Source organism: Apteryx mantelli, chromosome 7 (assembly GCF_036417845.1).
Source record: "Apteryx mantelli isolate bAptMan1 chromosome 7, bAptMan1.hap1, whole genome shotgun sequence".
Taxonomy (NCBI): Eukaryota; Metazoa; Chordata; class Aves; order Apterygiformes; family Apterygidae; genus Apteryx; species Apteryx mantelli.
Genome location: NC_089984.1, coordinates 41,308,269 through 41,330,832, shown reverse-complemented (window position 1 = coordinate 41,330,832; position 22,564 = coordinate 41,308,269). Strand labels below are relative to the sequence as shown.

General features: G+C 53.0%; 1 protein-coding gene across 1 annotated transcript in view; it reads left to right on the top strand.

Moving 5' to 3' along the window:
- Positions 1–20,272: 20,272 nt before the first annotated feature.
- FAM53B (family with sequence similarity 53 member B) overlaps positions 20,273–22,564 on the top strand; it is a 38,676-nt gene continuing 36,384 nt past the window's right edge. The window contains exon 1 of the mRNA XM_067300357.1: positions 20,273–20,522. Within this exon, the coding sequence (XP_067156458.1) occupies positions 20,454–20,522 (69 nt within the window). The 5' untranslated portion in view covers positions 20,273–20,453. The remainder of the gene's footprint in view (positions 20,523–22,564) is intronic.

The following is a 22,564-nucleotide window of genomic DNA, read 5'->3' as shown; positions in this document are numbered from 1 at the left end:
AACACATTTCTAGGTTAATGGAAATTAAACTGAATGCTGTCATGCAAACAAGTGATGTAGCTGCAAGGTAGCATATAAATTCCGGATAATAGCAAGTGCATAAGCCAGTACTGGAAAGCCAGAGCAAATAAACACTAGTGAGAGAAAGGAAACGAACCTCATGGTTCATGTTCATGGACAGTGTCTCACGTCAAGCAGAGATGAGAAGAATATGCATTTATTGAGCAATTAGAAATGTCAATGGGGTTGTGAACTGAAACCCTTCATTAGCAGCACAGAAACATGCCCACATGGTGTGATAAACCCACATCCATCCTGAAACACTGACCAAGAAAAGACAGGATAGCATGAAGAACCATCAGATTTTGTCTAATGCTTCCACTAAACAACGAGTTGGTGTTTGAAGCAGAAAGATCTAGGCTCTTTCATCCCAGACTGAGGTAGTAGCTGGCTGCTGCCCTAACCTAAGGCACCTGAACTCCCCAGACGCTGCAGTTTTGGATTATCCAGCACAGCATTCTGGTCTGAGCACGTCCACAGCTGCCTCAGTTGCTGTGCGTGAGGGACAACTCTCGGCTTATCTTGCGTCAGTTCAGATGCAAGCATGGATGACAAAGTGATTAGTGCATTCAGGGGTGAGGAGAGTTCACATATGTATTTTATGGTCTAATTATTTTATCCTACAACTACTTCATTAAAAAAGTGCAATCAACTAGAAGAGTCAGAAGCCAGGTCTCCCCATGCTGCAGGCTAGGGCTTAACTTACCCAGGAGAGTGTCCTAACCGTTAGGCTACAGGGTTAGGTTCACTCTGGCTGACCAGCTCTTTCATGTTTTCGGTGCCGAGCGGTGCAGCATTGGCAGTGCTCCCGTTGCCCTTATCCCAGGACAGCCGCCAGCGCTGGTACCCGGGCAGAGCGGGCGGCCGGGGCCTCACCTGCAGCTCGGAGCGTCTCGCTCTGCTTGGCCGCGGGCAGGTCACTGAGCTGTGCTGCAGGGTGGTGCTAGTACCAACCCTCCTCATCGCCCGCGCCTAACAGAAGGATAAAACCGTAAAGGACTGCAAATGCCCAGGTGCTTAGATGAGCAGAGAAGGGTTGTAGGTCACCATGAAGCCAATTCTGAAATTCTGAGTCCTGATGGCGCATGTTACTCGAATAACAGCAAACACTGTTAGATATCGAACTGTTATGCAGGCTACACAGAAGCTACGCTGTGACTGTCAGCCAAATACTGCGCGCTGGCAAGTTCAGGAAATGGTGTCTATCTACAGTACTTACTGCTTATATCTAAGTGTGTTAAAGACCTGGACCTCCATATAAATACAGAAGGATCGTAAAGATTACTAGCGTTTTTCCTATCCACGGAGTTTCCATCTGCACAAGGAAAGCTTCTAGATGGTGGGTAGTAAAGGCACTGACATTGCAGACAGATCTGCAGATTAAATCAGCTCAGATTTTGACTGAATGAATTTACTGTCCACAATGACTAAACTCTCGGGCCCCGTTCTTCAGAGCTGGAAAATGATTTCCATCTTTTTGGCTTTTGATGAATATCTTCTACGCTGTCACCAGAGCAGGGGCTTGTGGCCCACCTTTACATTTAAATGATGTGACTTAAAATACTGTCTGTGGAAAACAGGCTTATACGCAGGCAATGGGCTTTCATGCACACACAACACCCCACAGCCAACTCATCTGTCTCAAAGCAGAGGTGATGAGAGGTTAAAAGTGCTATTTTTGTATGGAGCTGCAGAAGTAGACAGAAAGCAACCGTCGTCTTAGCTCTTGGAGACCGACCCTGCACCGCATGAGGCCACCACAGGAATGGATTCAATTATGCTGCAAGCTTTATTATTGAAATAGTCAAGTGGGAAACCATAAAAACACATTTTCAAACTTGGTTCCCAAAGTTCTGGAAAAGGAGTTTAACAGTGCTTTATTTTTATTGTTGCCACTCTGAACATGTGATAAGAAAAGCAGACGGTTTAACTGGCTTGGAGGAGCTAGATGCAAAAGCCCCTTCACGTCATCAAGCCCTTTTTTTTCCTGTTCATAGCCTTTAATACCAGTCGGTCCTGTCTAATTTTGTATATACCAAGCAACGAACCACTTCCTTTGAGACCTTGGTCCTCACTTCACTGGCAGGAGCTTCTCCCTCCTCAAACTTTTAAATTTTCTCCCACTACTTATGGTTACTTATCTCCTTTCCTCTTTATTATACTAAATACTAATTGATAGTCTTCCTTGACATTTATTGTGCATCAGCTGGGCAGGACATTTTAAACACTGCTGGATTTTTATATAGTTAAAGCCTCCCTTTCCTTTCAGTGTGCACTTGCCCTTACTGGTGTTACCACATATCGCATCCAACCGTGGACCCAACCATCCAGCTAAATGGGTGAAATTTAGGTGCCGAAGGCCCCAAATTCACTTCCTGATGGCATCTGTGTTGTCTGCTTGCATATGTTCAAAATTTACGTTTAGGCTCTATTTGGTAACGAGTTCTAAACCTTCCCTTTAGCTGCCATGTGGGCTAATGGCATTCCCCCCTGGAAGAAGCCTGCGCGGGGTGCGCGGTTCAGCTCGGGCGGGTGGGAAGCGTCGCTGCCGGAGCGGAGCGCGGCGGGGGAAGCGGCGGGCGGCGGCTTGCGGGGCTGCGCCAGCAGGAGTCACCCTCGGCCGCCGGATGGCGATGCCGGCTTTAACCCGAGTCGTCAAAACAAGCGGGGCTGCGGGGGGGGGGGGTGTTTCTTTGAGGGCGTTAAGCGCAGGAGGAGGATCGGCGCCCGCCCTTGAGTCCTGCCGGATTCTCGCTCACTTGTCAGTCGCAGCCGGGCTTGGTTTTGTTGTTGTTGTTTTTTTTTCCCCGCACGTTTCCCGTCCGTGCGGTGGGCGATGCTGCCGCCGCCGCCCGCCCCGCGCCCGCCCGGCGAAGCCCGGTAGCGGCGGGGCGCGGCGGGGCGCGGCGCGGCGGGCGGCTCCGCAGGTGCGCGGCGGGCGGGCGGGCGCGGGGGCCGGGCGGGCGGGCGGGCGGGCGAGCCCGGCCTCCGCGGGCAGCGCCGCGCCCCGTCAGGAAGTGACAAGCGCATTTCCTCCCTCCGCGCCCGGCCCGGCCCGGCCCGCAGCGCGGCGGCGGCGGCGGCGGCGGCGGCAGCAGCGAGCGCGGCTCCGAGCGGCGCCCGGCCGCGCTGGGGCCGCGCCGCCGCCGGCAGCACAGTAAGCGCGGGGCGCCGGGGCCGCTGCGCCGCGCTGCGCTGCGCCGGGCTGCGCCGGGCTCTGTGCGCGCAGCGGCGCGGAGCAGCGCGCTGACAGCCGCGGGAGCCTTTGCGGGAGGGAAGGAGGGAGGGAGGGAGGGGGACGGCGCTCCGCTGCCCGCGGTGCTCCGCGCTCGGGGGCGCCAGCGCCGGGCGCTTGGCCGCGGAGCAGCCGTGGGAAGCGGCGGGGATGCTGCGTGCGCCGGGCAGCGCGTTGGCGGTGCGCTGCCTGCTGCGCCCGCGCTGCGCCGTGCAGCCCTTCCCCGGCGGGTGCGAGCAGCCGGGCGGGCGCGGGGCGGGCAGGCGACGCTGCCGCTCAGGAGTTTCGGCTGCGCCGAGCGAGCGCTTCTGCGGTGCTCGGGCTGCTCCGCTTCTGCCTCTGCAGGTTTTTTCCCTCCGAGCGTATCAACATGTGCTTTTCCCTCTCGGGGTCGGGAGCGATGCTTAGCAGGGCTCAAGCGTGGGTGTCCACGGGCGAGTTGCACGCTCTGCTGCGCCCAGCGGTGTGCAGGGTCTCCCCGCAGGGGAGCCGTGGACCCTGGGCGAGGGCTGCTGCACCGAGATGCTTGCCAGCCCCTCCTTGGCTGTGGAAAACCCTTCCTGCAAGGGGCTTCCTTATTTTTCATGCCTAGAAAGTCCGAGTTTGGGATGCAGCAGGGGGCTGGGAAGGGGGGGCACGTGCCCCTCTGTGGGTCGGCGCCACGGACTTCACGGGGCCCAGCTGACTCGGGGGACGTTCGCCACCGCGCGCAGCTGCGGCAGCGTGCGACCACGCCGCGCTCCTAGAAACTCTGTAAGTCGTATTTCTCCAATGAAACGCATCAGATGATTGCTCAAAGTGCTGATGGAGTTGTGATTTTTGCATGTGAAGATTTCTTGAATAAGGGTGGTTTTCCTCAATAACTTTAAGATTTAGTTTACTTGACAGCAAGAGCTGTATGCAGTTTGTAACAGTGTAGTATCACCGTCTTTGTATGTGCCGTTGGCAGTCTTCCTTGACACCGGTGCACCTCGGCCGTGCCCCCCTCTTTAGGAAATCCTCCAATGTAAAAAGTAAGCATAATTTGTTATGAAATAGGCTGATAGACCAAACTCAGTTTGCAATTTAAACCAGATGTGCATATTTTCCTTTTGAATCCTCAAACAACAATAAAAAGTATATTTTGACAGATTTAAAAACTACTTGCAAATTGCAGAGGTAGCAATACCTTGGGTCAATACTGTAAAAACACTGAATTCTCTGAGCAGCTTTATAGTGCTCTTATTTTTATTTTTTTCCTCTGCTGCCGCCGCTCAGGTAGCAAAGCACCCGAGCGCGCAGGAGACGGTTTCCCTCGGCCCGCCTCGCACACAGACGGGAATACTTACTGGGGCTCGTTTTGGAGAAAACCTGCTCGGGCGCAGGGCGCTCGGGGTGCAGGGCTCGGGCTAGCACCCACTCACCGCCCGCTGGAAGCGGCTGTCGCTCAGAGAGCAAAGCAGCCTCCGTGCTTTGAAAGCGCGGGGAAAAACCCCAGCCAGAAAACCCCGGCCAAAGCAGCGCGCCGTGGAGCTGCTCCTTCTCTCCACTTCAAAGGCGGAAACTCCCTCTTGCCGGGAGACTGGCTGGAGAAGACCCGTGGGAGACGCCGTGGCCAGGGACGCCCGCAGGAAGGGGGCAGCCGTGCCGGGGCGCCGAGCGCCCACGCCGTCCCGTCCCTTCCCGCCTCACGTGTGCGGTTTGGCATGTGAATCCCTCCACCTCAACTCTTTCATTTCCAGGTTAAGTCTAGGAAAGTGAGAGATGTTTTTGTGGGTTCTGGTTTTGGATAGAGCCAAGGTGTCCAAGAACCGCTTTGGTTATTCTTGCAGAAAGCAAATAGCCTTTGAAAGGAAAGCCGGTAAGAAGCCAGAGCGTTGGCCCTGAAGCTTTGCCTTTGCATGTAAAATCAGGGTAAGTCTGCTCAGGGTCTAATTGATTTCTATGGATGAGATCCAGATTTTTATATATGGATATCAAGCAGACTGTGAGACAGATCCTGGCTTGATTTAGGCTAATTTTCAGGTATGGGTGCATGCATGCATAAATACATGTGCATAAGTATGTACACATGTAAATATGTAAACATATAGCAGTACAAATCCTAAAATCCACTTAATTATAACTGTAATTAATTTTTCTTTAGTATTAAAGGTTTGCTTCAGTTTCAGCACATGTATTGGTAGAACAAGACATACAGCTTTTTGCCAAAATGTATGTATTTCTGTGTAGAACGGGCGTAAGGAACTATGTCCTGACGGTGAGGAGAGGGGTGACTAAGTCTGTGCAATTTGTCCATTTTATCATTACTGGCCAACGCTGGGTTTCTTGCACAGCAGCTGCAGCGTTTGCGGCTGTTCCTCCTTATCTTTTCTGTCTTTCTTGTAATAATATTTGTAGACGAAGAAAAAGAAACTCTGTCAGGAAGAATATGATTTGTACTTTCCTTGTCAAGCCTCAGTTAAAAAGAGGACGGGAAGGTCGCGGAAAGCCGTTGCCGCAAGGAGCCCCGCTGAGCAGCGCTCCCCATCAGGGCGGGCTTCGGACCGGGGCCGAGGCGGCGAGAAGCGCCCGGGACGCCCCCGCCCGGGGGGGCTGCGTCTCCCCGGGGAAGGAGAAGGGGAAGCGTCGTCTTTGCATCGTGGCTGCGCTCCCAGAAGTGCCCTGCTAGGGGGGAAAGGCGTTCAGGGAAAAAGTCCGTGTTCTCTTCCACCGCCGGGGGCGACCAAGCCAGCAGAGGAGCCTGAAAGTTCCTCTGGTGTTTTAACTCCCCGGGCAAGATGTCTTTATGGCTGATCTTCTGCTCCTTCCTCTCCCGAAATGGGGAGGAGGAGGAAGAGGAAGCAAGTCTGGTGACTAGGGGAAACGGAGCAAAAAAAAAAAAACCAACCACCAAGCCCGAGGGTGTCGGAGGACTCTGCCTGCCGGAGGTCCCGCACGTGTCGTCTGGTGTCCCCGAGGCTCGGGAGCGAGTCGGTGACGGCGGCGGCTCGCACGGGCGCTGGGCTCGCCGGGCAGCTGCGCCGCGTTGCGGGGCCCCTGCGAGGCCGCGTGAAGCCGCCGTCGAAACGACCGCTCGCCCCGCGCCGCCGCTCCCGGGAGAGCCGGACCGGAGCGCGGCGGCCCGAGAGGAGGGCGTCCTTCGCCGTGCTGCTCGGGGGCACCGAGGGCGCCGTCCCGCGCCGGCGCAGGTGGCTAACCCCGCGGCGGCCGGGGCTTTTGGGGGGGCAGCTCCCCTGCCTTCCCCGGCACCGCCGCCCGCGCGGGGGGCGCTTACGGAGGAGCAGCCCTGCGGCTCCCGGTGGGCGTCCCGGCTCCCCCGCCGAGCGTGGCCGTGCGATACTCCTGACCCCCCCTTTGCTCTTCCAAGGCCGCGCTGCAGGCTGGCCGGCGCTGAGGCCAGCAGTGCAGAGCGCGGCCGGGTCCGGGCAGCCGGAGAGCACATCCTCGGGCTGTTTTGTTTTTCCAAACTTTTACGAGTTGGCTGCCTTTAGAGAAACAAAATTCCCAGGCAAGAGCTTATTTCTGAAGTTCTGCCAAGCTGGTGCGAGCTCTGCTATTGCAGACTTTGGAGACGTAAATCTTTGGCCATCAGCAGGTTAAGCGTGCGTTGAAGATTAAAAAGTGTCATTGTGCAAGTAACTCACACCCAGAATCTCTCCTGGCTTCTGGTGGTGGCTCCACGCGGCGCGGGGCTTATCGCAGAGGATCTGCTGTGCTAGAGGTTGCTCTCGAAAGTCCCGGGAGGAGGCAGCTGGGTTGCACTGAGCAGCGTCAGCGTTTTCGGTATCGCACTGAGGACGTCGCAAAGCCCAGCCGTCCGCGGAACGGGGCGGTGCGGGTCTCCGCGTGGGCAGACGGAGTCGTACCTGGGCGCATTTGCCTCCACAATCGCTATTTGAATAATAGTTTAAGAGCTGGATGAGTGAGTGCAAGAACTCTGTTCTGGTGAGGCGGCTGGCTTGGTTTTGTATCCAAAAAAAAAAAAAAAAAGAAAAAGCCCCAAGGAAGCCTTGGTCATGGCTTTTTGCTTTCAGAAGGTTAAATATAGCAGCATCGCTGGTGTCACTCCACTGTGGTGCGTTTGAACCATCCCCTGGGTTATATAATTCCCCATATTCGTGGAACCTGGCCATAGCTTTTGCTTTTGGCAGCCAAAGTTCAGCACTTTTAAAAGTATGCTGTGCGGTAGGTACGGGTCCATAGTGCAAGAAGAGTTTTACTTTGTGGCTGTTTTGTGCTCATATATCTTTACATCTCCCAGGGTTTGTAAAGAACAAAATTTGGCAAACTTTGATCCAGCAGTTGGAAAACCTTTCCCCAGTCAAAACCGCCCAAGAAAGAGATGACCACAGCTCACTGCGAAGGCAGATGAGAAGCGGGACTTGGGGGTGGTGGTCCAGGAGGACACTGCAGTTGGTGCGGATCTACAGCTTGATGGTCTCAGTGGCCAGTCCGGACTGGCTGGTTGAGGGGATGCTCCCATCATTTTGCTCCAAAATACGGGGTCTTCTCGGGGAAGTGTAATGCGTGTCGTTGAGGTCCTGTGGAGGAAGGCATGGCCAGGGGGCTGGGAGAAGAGGACTCCTCGCGCGTGCCCCGCTCTGCTGAACGCTGCCGGCAGGAGCTAGCCGATCGCGCTCAGGTTTGCGTGTGCGGCCGTGTGAATAAATACTGGGGTCCGTCAGGCTTCTGCGTAAGCAGCCCACCAACCCGTCCAGCTGAATGAAAGACGTAGGCAGGAGCAGGCCGTCGCAGCGTGCGAGCTGGTGCGGAGGTCGTGCTGGGAGCTCTGTCCTTGCCCACATCTCCTTGCGTTTTTTATAAAATACTGTGTCGTATTTCCTAAAGCTTTGGGGTATCTACTTTCTTTTACAGATCTGACCGATGAATTATTTAAAGATGTCTCGTTTCATGCTGACTCTTCAAAATGTTTTGGGTGGTGGGAAATCTGATAAAACCAATATAAACTGTAGTAGGAACAGAAAGATTTCATCCTACGCACAGCCAAACTGTTTGCTAGGTAGTCTTTCTCGGGGAGATAGCTGTCTGGTGGTCAAAGGACTTAATTGCATTTAAGAAATTCCTTCTCTGTCCTTATCCCTGTCACATGTTCTTTCAGTGACCCTAGCAAAGCCTTTTTACTTCTCTGCCTCAGTTGCCCCAGCTGTACAACTGCAATAATTACTGCACTTCTTCACCTTTGGGAGACGGTAGGGAAGTAAAGCTGGATTAATCAGGACAACGGGTATTATTTCTGTTTAGGACAGGCTCTAACAGCACCGTGAGGTCAGGTGACCCTAGCAATTTCTCATTTTGCGCGGTGTGGGAAAGTGGCCATAGCTGTGGACGGCATGAGTTTCGTATCTGTGTGCTAACCTTAACGTTACTAAAAACACCGTAGTGGTGTGCTGGATAATCATTGTGGATGCCGTGAAATCACTGCAAGCGTATATTACTAACCCCATTATAGCATGCTGTTCTGTCACAGCCATTACAAATGAATATTGTGTAATATTTTTGAAAGGACAAGTTTTAATACTATTAGATAGATGCCAAAAGCTACTGTTGTGTGCAAATGTTGAAGATCCATTACAATTATGAAGATACAGAAAGCATTAAAAATATCTACCTTTGTTTTTTGTAGCATCTCCATTAGTTCAGAAAAAGATAATCTGTTTATTGGAATAGCGGTTGTGTTATAATTGAAATATAATGCAATAGAGGATACTTTTCACAATGAAAGGACGGTGGTTAATGAAGATTTACAGTTACTGATAACTTCATTTAAAAACTAAGTCACCCACGTTTTCTCTTGCACATGGTTTATGTTGTTGGTAGAAAATTACTTTTTCCATGGAGGTTTTGGATGAATTGTTATTATTGGATACAGGTTGAGAAGGGCAGAGGCTGGATAAATTGCAAACATTTTTCATGCTTTCTGCCTGAAAGAAGGCTGAACACTGGTTAAATAATTCAAGCCAAGAACGCGGTTCTCCCTCCCCGTTGTCAGAGCCTGTCGGGGATTTCAGTGGGTCTTGGAGCTGACCCTAAATTGTGACAAGGCATCACCTACTCTGGCTATAAGCATCTGGAATTAAATGCGATTACATTAATTGCGTGTAGCAAGTCTGCTCCTTGCCATTCCTGCACGTGTATTGAACCGAACACTTTCTTTGGAAGCAGTGTTATTTTAAGCCCGACTGAGACTGGGCTAAAAAATGCTATCAGACCATCTCGTGCTCCCCTCTGTTCTGACGGGCTAAGTATTTTAAACTTCATTAAAAAAATTAAACTCTCCTAGGTGATCGATTGGGTTGTTAACGCCCTCCTTTAGGCGCTCCCTTGATGTCGCCCTGTGCGTGTCTCGTGTGTGGCAGCAACGCTGCAGTTCGTGGTGCCTGAGCAAGACCGTGGATTAAGAAAGAGCCGCGTTAGAATGGAAGCAAAAGCCCAGTTGGCCTCCGGAGGGTCTAGTTCTTCAGTCCCCGCACTAGCACTTGCCCAGGTCTTTCTCTTGCCTCCACTGGCATGGAGAGCTGGGTGGCTCTGCAGGGCGCCGGCCCCGTCGAGCCCCGAGCCTGCGGCGCTCCTCCAGTCCCGTCGTTACGTCTGTGCGCTTAGCGACTTTCTGAATTAATTCTTGCTTGAGCATGGCTTTTAGAAGAGCCATCCAGTACTGATGTAAAAGCTTAGTGTTGGCTGAGGACCCACCACAACTGCTGGTAAATCAGTAATTGCCGTGCTGATTGCCAGTACTGTTCACAAAAATTGCACTTTTCCCTTAATCTGAAGCTGCGTGGTTTCAACTTCCCGCGTCGCCAGACGTTGTTGTACCTCTAGTCTGCTCCATCTGAAGAAACTCGAAAGCATTTCCTTCCCTTGCCGCTGGTGATCAGGTCATTCCTTAGCATTTAACAGGCTGAATTCCTCGAGTCGTTCACTGTACCGGCGTATTCAAGTCTCTTAGTTATTCTTGGGTTCTTTTCCAAACCTTAATCAGACGTTGCAGAAGGCTCCAGACACCGGGACTAGATTCCTGTAGCAGCTGTGTAATACAAAATACAGGGGCGATACTGTCTCTTCTCTTCCTTGGGATCCCTGGTTTACGTAGCCGCCGATCGTGTCGACCGTGTGCTTTGATCATCCATGGCACTACGCAAGAGTCTTTTTAAATCCCCTGCCTTGGAGGCGAGTATCTTCCCAGCCAGGCCTGCATTCCTTGTTTTTGAGGCATACCTCTACCTCTCGGGTAAAAGCTGGGCTGTTTACCTCTATCCGTTCTGTATCACTAAGTTGTTCTTCTCCGTGTTTACTGTCCTGCCGCTCTTGAGGCACTTCTGCGCTTAAGCAGCACTGATTTTCTGTTTTCTTCTGAATTGTTGCCAAAAATATTATGTGGCTTTAGATGAAAGTCTAGCTTGTGTAGAACCCCATTAATGTGTATCCACTCAATACTGGCTGTTTGTTTGCAGGTCTGTTTGAGATGTCGCAGTTAAATAGTTATCAATACCTGTCTTTCATTTTTGAGCGTTTTGATCAAGTCTTTTTTACCAACGCTCCCTTTCACCAGCCAAACCTAGATCTCAACACAAAGATGCCAAGTTAGATGAGATCTATTTTTTTTGTTGTTGTTGTTAATTATGCGTCCTGACTTTAAGTCCTTAAGTTGAAAACTGGATCTTGCAGGAACTACTTCATTTTGTCTGTGATCATCAGTTTTCCTTCTAAAACATTAGCTTTTCTTCCTGGAACTTCCCCAGTGCTCTGTGACGCCTTGAAAAATCAGCATTAATGGTTCAGAAGGCTTTTTGGCACGATCTTTTGAAAGTCTAAGGTGTAAATTATTTGGAGCTGTTGTTTTAGAAAGGGCTATATTTAGTGCCTGCTGCTTAATGTTATCCCAGGCTACTCTCAACCACAAGTATGACTATATCATTGTGCACTCTTCTCAGTGCGGAACAAACCGTGTATTGACCGTTTCTCCCTTTTCTGCATTACTACCAGTGTTGTGCCTTTCTGTCTTATTATGGAGCAGTATCATTAGTGGGACTTTTTATTGCTCTTAATGCCTACAAAGCCCCCTGTATCTTGTTTTCTACATCCCTGTTCATCCTAGGGGGTTTTGTGCTCTTCTACTCCCATTACCACTTTTCTGTAACTTTCCATTATTCGTATTTATTACCATCAGTATAGGGAAATGTAAAGTATTAATAGTATCATATTGGTTATTAAGCCCCGGGGAGGGGGGGTGTTATGGGAATTCGGGGCAGTGCTTGCGAGCCGCGGCGAGCTGCTCCTGGGAGCCCTGGCGCGGAGCTTCCCGTTTCTGCGGGCGCCGGGGGATCGGTTTCTCTTCCGGATTTTTTTGCCAGTGGAGCAGGCAGGAAGGAAGACGCTCTTCAGCTTTTCAGGGGATCCTGAGCTAAATGAAACCTTCCCCTAAGCCCCAGCTCCTTTCTGGCTTTACACCCCTGCAGCCCGCAGAGCTGTTGTACCAAGCGTTGGTCATTAGTGCACGGAGAGTATCCAACGTTGGAGGGTCGCAGTAGGGAAAATGCCGATTTTTTTTCTTTACTGCATGTTCACAGAGTTATAAATGACGTGATACCTCGGGGTGGGTGAGCAGTCTTGCCCCATCCCTTTGGGGAGCTTGAGAAGGCTGAGCAAGGTGGTGTTTCTCTCAGCCCAAATGAAAACTGGCCTTGTTTCCATTTACCTTTGCCGTTCTATATATATATATATATTTTTTTCCTAATATCTCGGAGGCGGGCTGAGAAATCAGTGCTTTTATTGGTGCCAGGCTATCGTGGGGTTTATCTCACCTCGCTCCAGCTGCACAAAAGCCAGCCGTTGGACCGCTGGGTCTCCTTCTGCAGTCCAGCTTCTGCAGGCGCCTCCAGCGGCGGAAGCGTCCCATTCGGGGGAGAAGTTGCCCCGTGCAGATGTTACTTCTGCAGAGGGTAACCGGGCGGTTGGCTTAGCCCGAGTGCCTCACTTTTGGGCAGCTAAAGCTAACGCGGGTGAACTGTACCCCTAAATCCGTGAGCGGTCTCGGCGTGCGGGGGATGCTTGGTGGGTCCGCGTGCGGCAACCTGAATAGCCGTCCCGCAGCCCGGCCTTCGGGGAGCCGCCTGAGGAGCCAAAGCTGCACGAGTCCTGGTCTTTACGTGCTGCTGACGCCTTACGGGAACTGAGAGTGTATTATAGCAACAGATTCTGTATTAGTCCAGCTTTTTAAATATCTCCCTGAGATATTAAAAACACCAGCTGAGACGTACGTCCAAACTCTCAATGAATAACTCCCTGGAAATGTTGTCAGGAACGTTTAGGTGCTGCTCGGCTTTGATTTACACGGGTAAACACGATGAGTGGGTGTTTGCTTTGACTTCTCCTCCAAGAGAAAGGCTTCATTCGAGGCAAGACGAAGCAGCCGCGACTGCTCCCTGGCGCAAAGCGGTGCCGTTCTGTGTGATCCCGCCAGCGGCTTCGGGTCGGGAACGGCTTTCTGCGTGCCCGGCCCCGTCCCGCCGGGCGCTTGGAGCGATGGGGGCACCTATCATCGCCCTGCTGAGGCCGGGGTCCACTCACGGCGTGTAAATAATCCCAGCAGAGCCTGGCGTCGTGGCTTTCCCGTGCGAGAAGGCACAGCTCCGAGTGGAGGAGACTGGCTGAACCTGGCTGGTTTTTCCCCCAAATCTGCTTTGCAACCGCTAGCTGCGTGGAGGGTGCTGGGTTCACGTTTCGGGAGTCGAGGAGCCCTTTGGAAACGTTTCCCGAGTTAAGGAATTAAATTGCAAAGATCGCCCAAGAGCAGAAGCGCTCCTGTCGGATGCAAAGAGTGGCCTCGCGGGGTTTTCCCATCACTGCAGCTCCCAGGTCGTAACCAGAGCGATGGGCTCTGGAGTGGTTACGGATAGAGTTTTGCCGTATGCAAGCTGCGCACCAATGACACGCTTCGTAGGCGCAGAGACTATCAGCTGAAAACATCTAAAACTCCTAAAATGTTGTCTGCCTGATTCAGGTAGATAATTTCAATTTTTGGAGAGTTCTGAGTGATCGGTTTTCTGGGCTCAGCGTGAGGTTCTGCAATCTTGTTGGGGCGTTTATCCGTACGACAGCAGCGGTGGGAGACCGCAGGCTGCCTGGCTCCTCCCTGGCAATCAGTGCATCAGTCCAGCGTCCCTATGCTTTAAACTCGGGTATTTTCTTCTTTCACCTGGGCTCTTGGGGAGCTGCCAACCTCTCTCGATTCTCCAGCTCCACCTGGGCAAAAGAAAGAAATCTGACTCGCTAACAGTATCCAAATCTGTTCCGAGAACGACGGTGGTGTTTTCCTGGAGCTTAGGAAGATTTTCTAAATTCGGCTGCAAGATTTCCTAAATCTTGCCAGTCCTTAGTCCATGTCGTTCCTCTTCGGCGGCTGCCACCAGTATGTTGGAAACGTTCCGGTGGGTGTTGCTGCGCTGAGTTTTGCAGCTGCCAGACACGCTTCTCGCAGGGACGCCAGGAGCTCGGGTGCGTCCTTGTCTGGCTCGAAGGAGGTGGACACCATGTAACAGAGGCAGGTGTTAAGAGGGGTTTAAATAATATTTGAAATTGTTTATGCTTGAAAAGTGGGTCTGTAAAAAATGGCATGGTGGGGCTCTGTATTTATCGTCTCTGAGTCTCAGATGTTTCAAGTTGTATATGGGGAAAAAAATATAAGGAAGAAACAAGAAGTGCTTTTTTTGTCTCTGTTGACTAGACCAGTGTACTCCAAGCGGTAATTAAAAGTAAACCTGGGTTCTGCTGGCTTGTTCAGCATCCCTGGTTACTAAGATTAAGCAGCCAAAACAATTCTCAGTTCAGCAATTCCTCAGCTTTTGGGACCATGGCCAACACTCGCAACGTCTCACGGACCATTTCAAATTCTTACAATAAATCTCACAACTGGAAGAAAAAATAAAATGAAAAGATGAGCCGGTTCGTTGGACCAGCAGACCGGACCGCTGGTAGCGCTTCAGCTGCTCTTCTCCAGGGACGACCCTGGTCCGGCAGACTGGACTTGCTCTGGAATATTACCCGGAATGAAAAGCAGTCCCATAAGTAGACCAGGCTCTGACTGCAGGTTTGTTTGAAGAGAACATGCCGTTTCCGCAGTCGTTTTTTACCAAAGCGTCCCGTAGGCTACCTCCGCGTGGCCAAGCAGAAGCAGTAGCGTTGGCCGTTCGCCAGCCGGCGTGGATGCCGAGCGACTCCGCCGGAGCTCGGGGCCGGGCGCGCGTGCGGGCGCTGCCGGGGCGAGCCGGGGGCTCCTTCCGGCTGCGGCCGTTGTTCGGGGAGCGCTGGGGCGGCAGCGGGCTCGCGCCGGCGGCTCGGGGCCCCGGGGGCGCTCGGGAAGAGCCTCCCTGCCCGCAGCAGCACCGCGCTCGCCGCGAGCAAAGCGGTTTGGCCGACCGCGGAAGCTCTCCGGGTTGGCACGGCTTTGTCTTCTTGCGCCCAGCTAATTACCGCTTTCCCCTCTGCTGTACAGGCAGCTTGAAATGTTGAGTGTAGGCAAGTCTTTCACTTATTAATTAATGGTGAAAGTGTATCCTTATCTCGTTAGCCCTGGAAAAGAATAGCCTAGCTACAAGGAGCAGGCAGATGACGATATATATATATTTTTTCCTTCCTTTTCTTTGGCTGCTAGTTTCCACTTACTTTATATGGTAAGACTGAATCATTGCTGATCTAAACTAGGAATCGGGCAGAAGGGGAAGGCTGTGGGAAGACGTGTGATCCCCCGGAAAGGAGGGCTAGAGTGCCTTTTGGCAAGGGGCTATCAGCTGAACCGCAGCTCATTTGCAGCAGCGTTGTGCTTGCCCTTGCAGGCGTTTGATTGCTAGACTGCGGATGTGGGTGCAGTAAGTGTCGTATTTAATAAATGCTATTTTTGTAGCATTGAACATTATTCCCTTGCATATGGAACGGGAGCTGGTGTATAAAGCCCTCGGGAGGAAAGCATGCCTACAGGCGGCAGCGGGAGCAAACGGTTTGGTACTAGTACGGCTGCATTGGCTCTTTCCAGTCCTCCTGGCCCTGAGGTTGAGGAGACCAGGTCCAATGTGTCTGGAAGCTGGTGGAAGACCCTGTTGACTCGGACAACTTGATTTGAGCTTCAGGATGAGATAGGAAAGTACTGTAGCCTTTTCACTTCTACGACTAGAGAACCCGGAGTAACTTTTTCCTTTTGACACAGAATCGCAGCGGGAAATCCTGCTGTGGCTGACGTCTGGGGAGGTTTTGCCATTTGAAGTCATGTGCACTGACTCATAATCCTGTTTGTTTGCTAGTCAACAGAGCATTTTCAGAGAGTACAGACCTATCCTCAGGCCTGGAGAGGACGCTTTACATTTATTGGAGGCTTTCACCTCATAAGTAAAATCAATATTCGTCAATTAAATGGAAGCGTGAGAAATCGAGCAAGACTACTTAAGAGAAGGGGAGCAAATTGCACAGGATTGAGCCCCTTTGAGCCCTGTTGCGAAAGTCAAATTATTGCCTGAATGAGAAAATGAGCCCATGCTTTGCTGTTCACAAATAATAGACTTCAAGGCTTTTTCCAAATTCATAACAAAATAAGTCTGCAAACTGAGAAAGTAATTTAGTAGTATTTAAAATACTGATGATGAAACAGCTAAATAAGACTGTGCAATGAGGAGATTCAATATAGTCCCAAGATATCTTAATAGCATCTTATTCTGTAGACAGCTAGTCAGCTCCACCTCAGCTTATAACCTTGGAGGAACAAAGACTTGTTATTGCTTGGACAGCAGCCAGCAACTGGGCAAAAAATATTTTACACTATTTATAGCTTTAATTCTGACTTTTACGATATATCTGTTGTCCCGTGCAAATTTTCTGGGATGTTTTTGGTTTCCCCTCCTGAAGAATGCTGTTTAATATCTGCTTTTCTTCTGAACCTGCTGGGGTGACGTGGTGAGCTTGGTTTCCTTGCTGCTGCAGAGCTCTCGCGCGGCCGCGGTGTTCGTCGGATCTGCGCGGCGGGAGGGGAAGGTTACGTTTAAGCGGGGAGGGTGGCCGGGTGTGTTAGAAACGCGCTCAGCTTGGCCTGGAGGGATTAGGTTTGGGTCTTCAAAGTTGTTGGCCCAAAATGTGTTTAAAGCTTTGCAATCACAGTGGCTGTTCTTTCGGGCTGCCGTTTTCTGCTAGGAGGAAGTGAGGTTCACATTTTCCACCGTCAGACTGCACTGACTGCTTTTCCTCTCGGTGAGCCATTTATATCTAAAAAAAAAAAAAAAAGCTGCTTCTATTCTATCTCGTATTCATTTTTCAATAACTCTTCTCTTGGTGCTGGTTGCAACTTCTGAACTGGAGTTACTGAACTCTCTTGCCCTGGTACAAAGAAAATGTTGCTTTTTCAGCAGTCCTCGAAGCAGTGGCTGCCAAAAGATGAGCTTAGCGCCGGGACTTGGCCTCATCTGCCCTTGCTTACCGAAGCAGCTTTTGCCTTGGAGGAGCCGAAGTCGGGACAGTATTGGCATGGGCTACGGGGAGCGAGGCTGCCAGGTTTCTGCAGCGCGGGGATGTGAATGTTTTCACCGAGCCGGAGCGTGCTCTCGGGTACACTGTCGTCTTCTGGAGCAATTCTGCCGGCGGCGCCGGCGCCAACTTCCTCGTGGCGCTGAGAACAGCCTGGGTGTCTGGGCATCGTCCAGTTCCTCAGGGTTTCTGAGGGATCCGGGAGCGACTGGTGAGCCCTGCTCTGGAGGGAGCGAGGCGACCATCAGTTTCATTCGGGAAATGAGGCTCCGTAATGCTTCCTTTCCTTTCCGCAGAGATTTAAAATGCTCCGTGTGCGATGAAACAGGTGCCTGAATAGTCTTCTCCAGCGCTAATGGAAGGCGCAGTGTTGTGGGGGCGCTGGGTAAGGACGTGGGTCCTAGCTCAGTCCCGTCGGCTGTGACAGCCGCCACTTCTTCACGCACGGCCTGTGTCCCCAGACCTGCCGGGCTGGGCAGCTTGCAAGGCGCGTCGGTTTGCAGCACAGGGCTCGGTCTCCTCGTCTTCTGCACGCCCTCAGATAGCCTTTACGTCCGCATGTTTATTTGGAGACGGGTTACTGGGAGCGGTGTGGGCAGAGGGTCGCTGTCCCACCGCGGCTGGAGACCTGCAGTCGCCGATGATGCTGGTCTGCGCTCTTCGTCGTGAAGAGCGCTACGGGGAGTCGGACGCGCCATGCGCTGTATCCGTCGCTGCTGGCGCTCCCTTCGGCCGTGCCGCGTATCGGAAGTATGGTCTCCTCCGTCCCTCGGTGTGTCTTCTCCACGCTTTTCCGTGGGATGGATGAACAGGGCACCGCTGCGGCTCGATAGCTGCGCTGGGCACGGAGGCCGCTGCGGCAGCGTCCGTCTTCGTGGGCAGAGCCGGATCCTCCTTCGGAGACACGGGAACGTTTGCTGAAGGCTTGCTGCTCTAAGGCTGCGCTCGCTGCCCGCGTGTCGCCAGCGGTTCATTTGTTCGCAGGTGCTGCCTTCCAAGCCCGTGGATAAACGCTCGATCGTCCGACTCTGATCAAATAGAAAACGGCGCGTTGCGCGTCGGGCCGGAGAGAAGAGGCTGAGAAGCGGCTTGTCTCCTTGCTGGCGGGAAGGATGCTGAGAACAACCGGAGACTCTGAGGCTGAGGAATGAAGCGTTTCACGGTTTGAACGAGGCTCAAACGAGAGCAGAAAGGCATCAAAGTACCGTTACTGCTGCGCTACTATAATAGCAAAACTCTTTGCGGAGGTTTCATTCGTCCCGGCTGGGAGCAGGTCTGATGCGGAGATGCTTACGGGGAGCAGCTCGCCGTCCGCGGCAGCCGTCTCGCCCTCCGCCCGCTTGCCGCGCAGGACGAGCCCCGCTTCGTCCCGCTGCGCAAAGGCCGCGGCCGCCTCGCTGCAATCGGAGTTTCCCTTGCAGTTTCTTAGCGGCGACGACGCGAATGCCCGTGCCCGTCCCTGCTGGCCGGGGCGCGCAGAGCCGCTGCCGGCAGCCGCATTAATCCTTACCTGGGGAGAGAGAATTATTGGTGAAGAAAGCATGCCCTGTTAACGAGGACCTGTGCCCAGCTGCCTGCACGCTGCCCAAGGCTCGTCTGATCTCCGCTTCCCGCGATGCCGCCGCGCGGCCGCCGGCCTCGGCACCTCTCCTGCGCGTGGCGGGTCCGGCCGCCTGGCGTCCCGGCACAGGGGAAGCAGAGTGATCGCTCAGCGCAGGGCAAACCTGGCAGAATTTGATCTTTCCGCGAGCGGCGTTGGCTCCTTTCTGGCGGATCTGTGCTTGGACGTTTGCAAGGGCAGCCCCTTCCCTGCTCCACGTCTCGGGTCGGAGGCTCAACCGGAAACTGTGACCCTCTAAAACTGCTGGGCATCACCCTGTCCTGAAGGGACCACTGGCTCGTGGTCCTCACTCCAACCCAGACTGCCTGTAACGCAGGCACGTGGCTTGGGCTCAGCCAGTTATGTGCAATGATGCCGATGCTCTGCAATGCTTTGATGCTCCGAGAAGCACGTAAATGCTTCGCCTTTGCACCTGATGGTTTCCAGTTGGTCGCTGGGTTGCCCTCAGGCTTGTGCGGAGGCTGCTAGGAAATTGCACCTTCTAAGCCAACCGGAGACTGTACCATATGCCCTGCGGACAGTAAATCTTCAGAAAGCGTATTGATTCCCTCGCTGGGTTTTGCACTCTGGATGAACTTTGTCCTCGCAGAGCAGCAGTGGGTGATTTCTCTTTACTAGCCAGCTGGCCTTTGAATGAGCTACTCACAACACCGTCACAAGCCCTAATCCATGTAAACAAGGAAAAGATGATTTACAAACTGGAAAGAGAATCAATATCAGCTCATAGCGAGGTTTAGTGCTCAGCAGCATATTCTCAGATATTGTCCTTAAATCTAGCAATTTGGGTTTGTCTGCGTATTGTGAGATAAGTGTTTTATGCTCTTTGGATCATGCAAATGGTGGTTTTGTTTGCATTAACCGCAAGGCAACAAAATAGCGAAACAGGATTAGAGGAGTGATTTGGGAAGAAGCACTGGTTTTGATAATCAGATTTGAACCGCAGTCTGTCTGCTTTCAGAGAGGAGTGAGTTTGTCAGAGAGGATGCCCGGAGGTGAGGAGGGTCTGGGCAATCAGCTCTTGCTTTGCAGTCGGCTTTTTGATACGTGCTCCCGCCTGCGCCACCACCACTTGGCTTCTGCTGCCTGAAACTGCCTGGGGAATGGGTTAGGACCAGGAGGCCCTTAGGATGGGTGGGCGGAGAGCGCTCGCCTTCCGGCTCCGGGGCTGCGGCCAGTCCTCCTTCCAAAGCCCCGCTTCCGCCGTACGGGGGGCGCGAGTTCCCTTTCCGAAAAGGAGAAATCGGCGGGAGCTTGGCGAGCGGAAGGGCGAGCTGTTTTCAGACCTCTCTCCTCCGCCTCTTCGGCAGAGCCCTAGCTCGGCTGCCCGCAGGGAGCGCAGAGGTCGGCCCGTTGCTCTCACCCACAGCTCCGCGGGGGATCTGGGATCGGATGGGATCCTGCCAGGATGGGACCCTCGCGCGAAGGCCGGTGGCCCTTGCTAGCTTTTTCGGGTGCTGTCGTGCTGCACGGACCGCGGCGCCAAGGAATTGCGGCCGCGCTGGCGGCCGCGCGCTGGAGATGCTCGCGTGGCTCCAGGCTGTCCTACGCACGTTAGGTGCCTCCAGCGGCTGCTGCCGGCGCCTATCGCACGAGACGCCTGCAGGACGCGGGGGAGCGCGAGCGGTGTCGGAGGGCCCCAAATAAACGCTCCCCTTAGGTGACCGGCGCGAGAGGACGCAGCGTTCCTCGGGCGGCGTTTCAGCTCTGCGTGCCGCTCGGCTCCGAGCCGAAGGCTTCGTCCTTTGGCTGACGCCCCGGCGCTTCCTCGCTGCCCGCACGCGGCTCTCCGGCTCGCGCGGGCGCTCCCAAACCGTTTCTCTCTCTCGTGTGCGCAGGGAGGCGACCGCGCCGGGAGGCGGCTGCTGCTGCTGCTGCTGCCGTCGTGCGGCCGGCGGGCGAGGGGCCGCGCGGGAGCCGCCTCCGCCGCCCTGCTCCCGGGGAAGATGCGCTGAAGCGGGAGCTTCGCCCGACCATGGCCGGCCGCCGCCCTGGCCTGGGCTCCCGGGGACGCCGACGCACGACCGCCTTACCATGGTGATGCTCTTGGCCAAAAGTGGGGAAAACAGCGGTGCTGGCTCTGTGACATGCAGGACTGAGCTGGTAAGCCTGAACATCTTGCTTCAAAACGCTTGCGCTGCCGGTAGCTTTGCTGTAGCTTTATAATATATTCTTTTTTCCATACTGCAGGGCCAGGTCTCTAGTTGGTTTGTATCACTAGCGCTCTGCTGTGTTTGGTTCTTTTTCTCTTTCTCTTTCTCTTTTTCTTTTGCTTTTGCTTTTGCTATTGCTTTTTCTTTTTTTGCTTTTTCTTTTTTGCTTTTTCTTTTTTGCTTTTTCTTTTTCTTTTAAACTGGGCTACATTAATATCCACGGAGCAGGCAATTAGTAAATGATTGGAGCACTGTGGCTTTTGCATATATGAATTTCTGGAAGCAGGCAAGAGAATAAACAGCAAAAACCCGAGTATCAGCTCGCTGAATAGGAGGGATTAGAAGCCGCTTTACCGACGGCGAGCAGATGCTCGTCATTAATAGGGGGATGAGCAGGTGGGGAGCAGGATGACGGGGGGCAGAGGTCGCTGCTGTGCTGCTTAACAGCTTCGCTGGCAGCCTCGAGATGCGGATGCACGTGCTGATGAAGGAACGAGCAGCGCAGAGAAACCGGGGCGGCAAGTGGTGCCTAAAGGACCTGCAAGGGAGGTGGGGTGCGTGGAGGCCCCAACGAGGACAAATGTTGATGCGTTAGAAAAACGCCCCGTTCGTCTTGAGGATCGGGAATTGCCTTGTGGCTGCGTGTTGGCTCGCTGGCGGCTGGTGGGACCCCGAGCCTTGGGCACAGTCCTTCACCTCGCGCCCCGTCTCGCCATGGCCCGTGGCTTCCCTGGCTCTGCCAAACCGGCCCCCCAAAAATAAATAGTGGTCCTGAGCTCCGGGGAGGCAGACTTATAGTCTGGATGTAGCAACCCCCCCAAAACAGAAGGGCCGCGTTGGTGAAACAGGAGCAGCAGAAAGAGGCTCTCGCGGTGGCGGGCGATCGGCCGGATCTGGCCATCCACCAGAGACGGCAGGAGTTTTCCCATGGACTTCGTGGAAAGGCCAAAGGGCAACCCTTAAGGAAAACAAGCGCCTGGCAGCAGGGCAGTATCCCCTACCGAAGAGCAGCGGCCAGCTGCTCGTTTTGCTTCCCAGTTTGGTGCTAGGCTAAGATCTTGCAAAACGGCAATTATACTCGCTACAGGGCGTGTGTCGTGTAAGGATGTTCTCCCCTTCCTCGCTTGCAGGCAGGGGCTCTCGCCCCCGAGCGATGCCCGCTCTCCTCTGGGGCGGGTACGCCTAAAGAAAGGGGCGGCGCGCTCCAAAAAGGGTGACCAACCTTTAGCTGCCCTTTGCCCGTCTGCACAAATTGCTCTTTTCTGCCTCCGCACCCCTTTGTATTCGCGTGCGATATGTACAGTATTCTGCGTACGCAGTGGGATCGTTCTGTTGCATTGCTCTTTACAGTCACTGTCAGCAGCTGGTACATTATTATCTTTTTTTTTATTATTATTATTATTATTAAGCAAGTGGGCAACATGCAAAACATGGGCCAGGCGAGAAGGTGTGAATGTTATTGCCTGGTGCCAGATAATCGACGCTGCTCTAGTTGTATTTTATCGTGGAATTTGTGCTAATGCTTTCTTTGGAATAAGCAAAGCCTCGTTTGGATGGGATGAAGCTGCCAGGACAGACGTTTCAGAAGCAGAATATGGACATTTGGGGGATAACAAAAGAACAATTGGTGTGGAAGTGAGTTTTTACAGACATAGCTAAAATGGCATGTAGCTGCAGATGACATACTGATTTATTACGTATAAAACTGTCCATGCCCATGTTTACAAGTCTGATGATTTCTCTTACACTGTCAAGAAGAAATTTCTTGGAAAAAGAGTGTGAAAAGCAACTGGAGTTATTTTGTACCCATATAGTGGTGTGTTTTCCTATTTTTAGTGCAAATTGAAACAGTCTGAATGCAGAATCCTTAGAAAAAGTGCTGGGATAAGGGAGCCCTGCTTTAGAAACGTGCTATATGTTTAAAAAACCAAATAGCCGCTTTCTGTCTAGATGGGAGGCCTTGATGGGCTTGGATGGGATGCAGATGCCGCT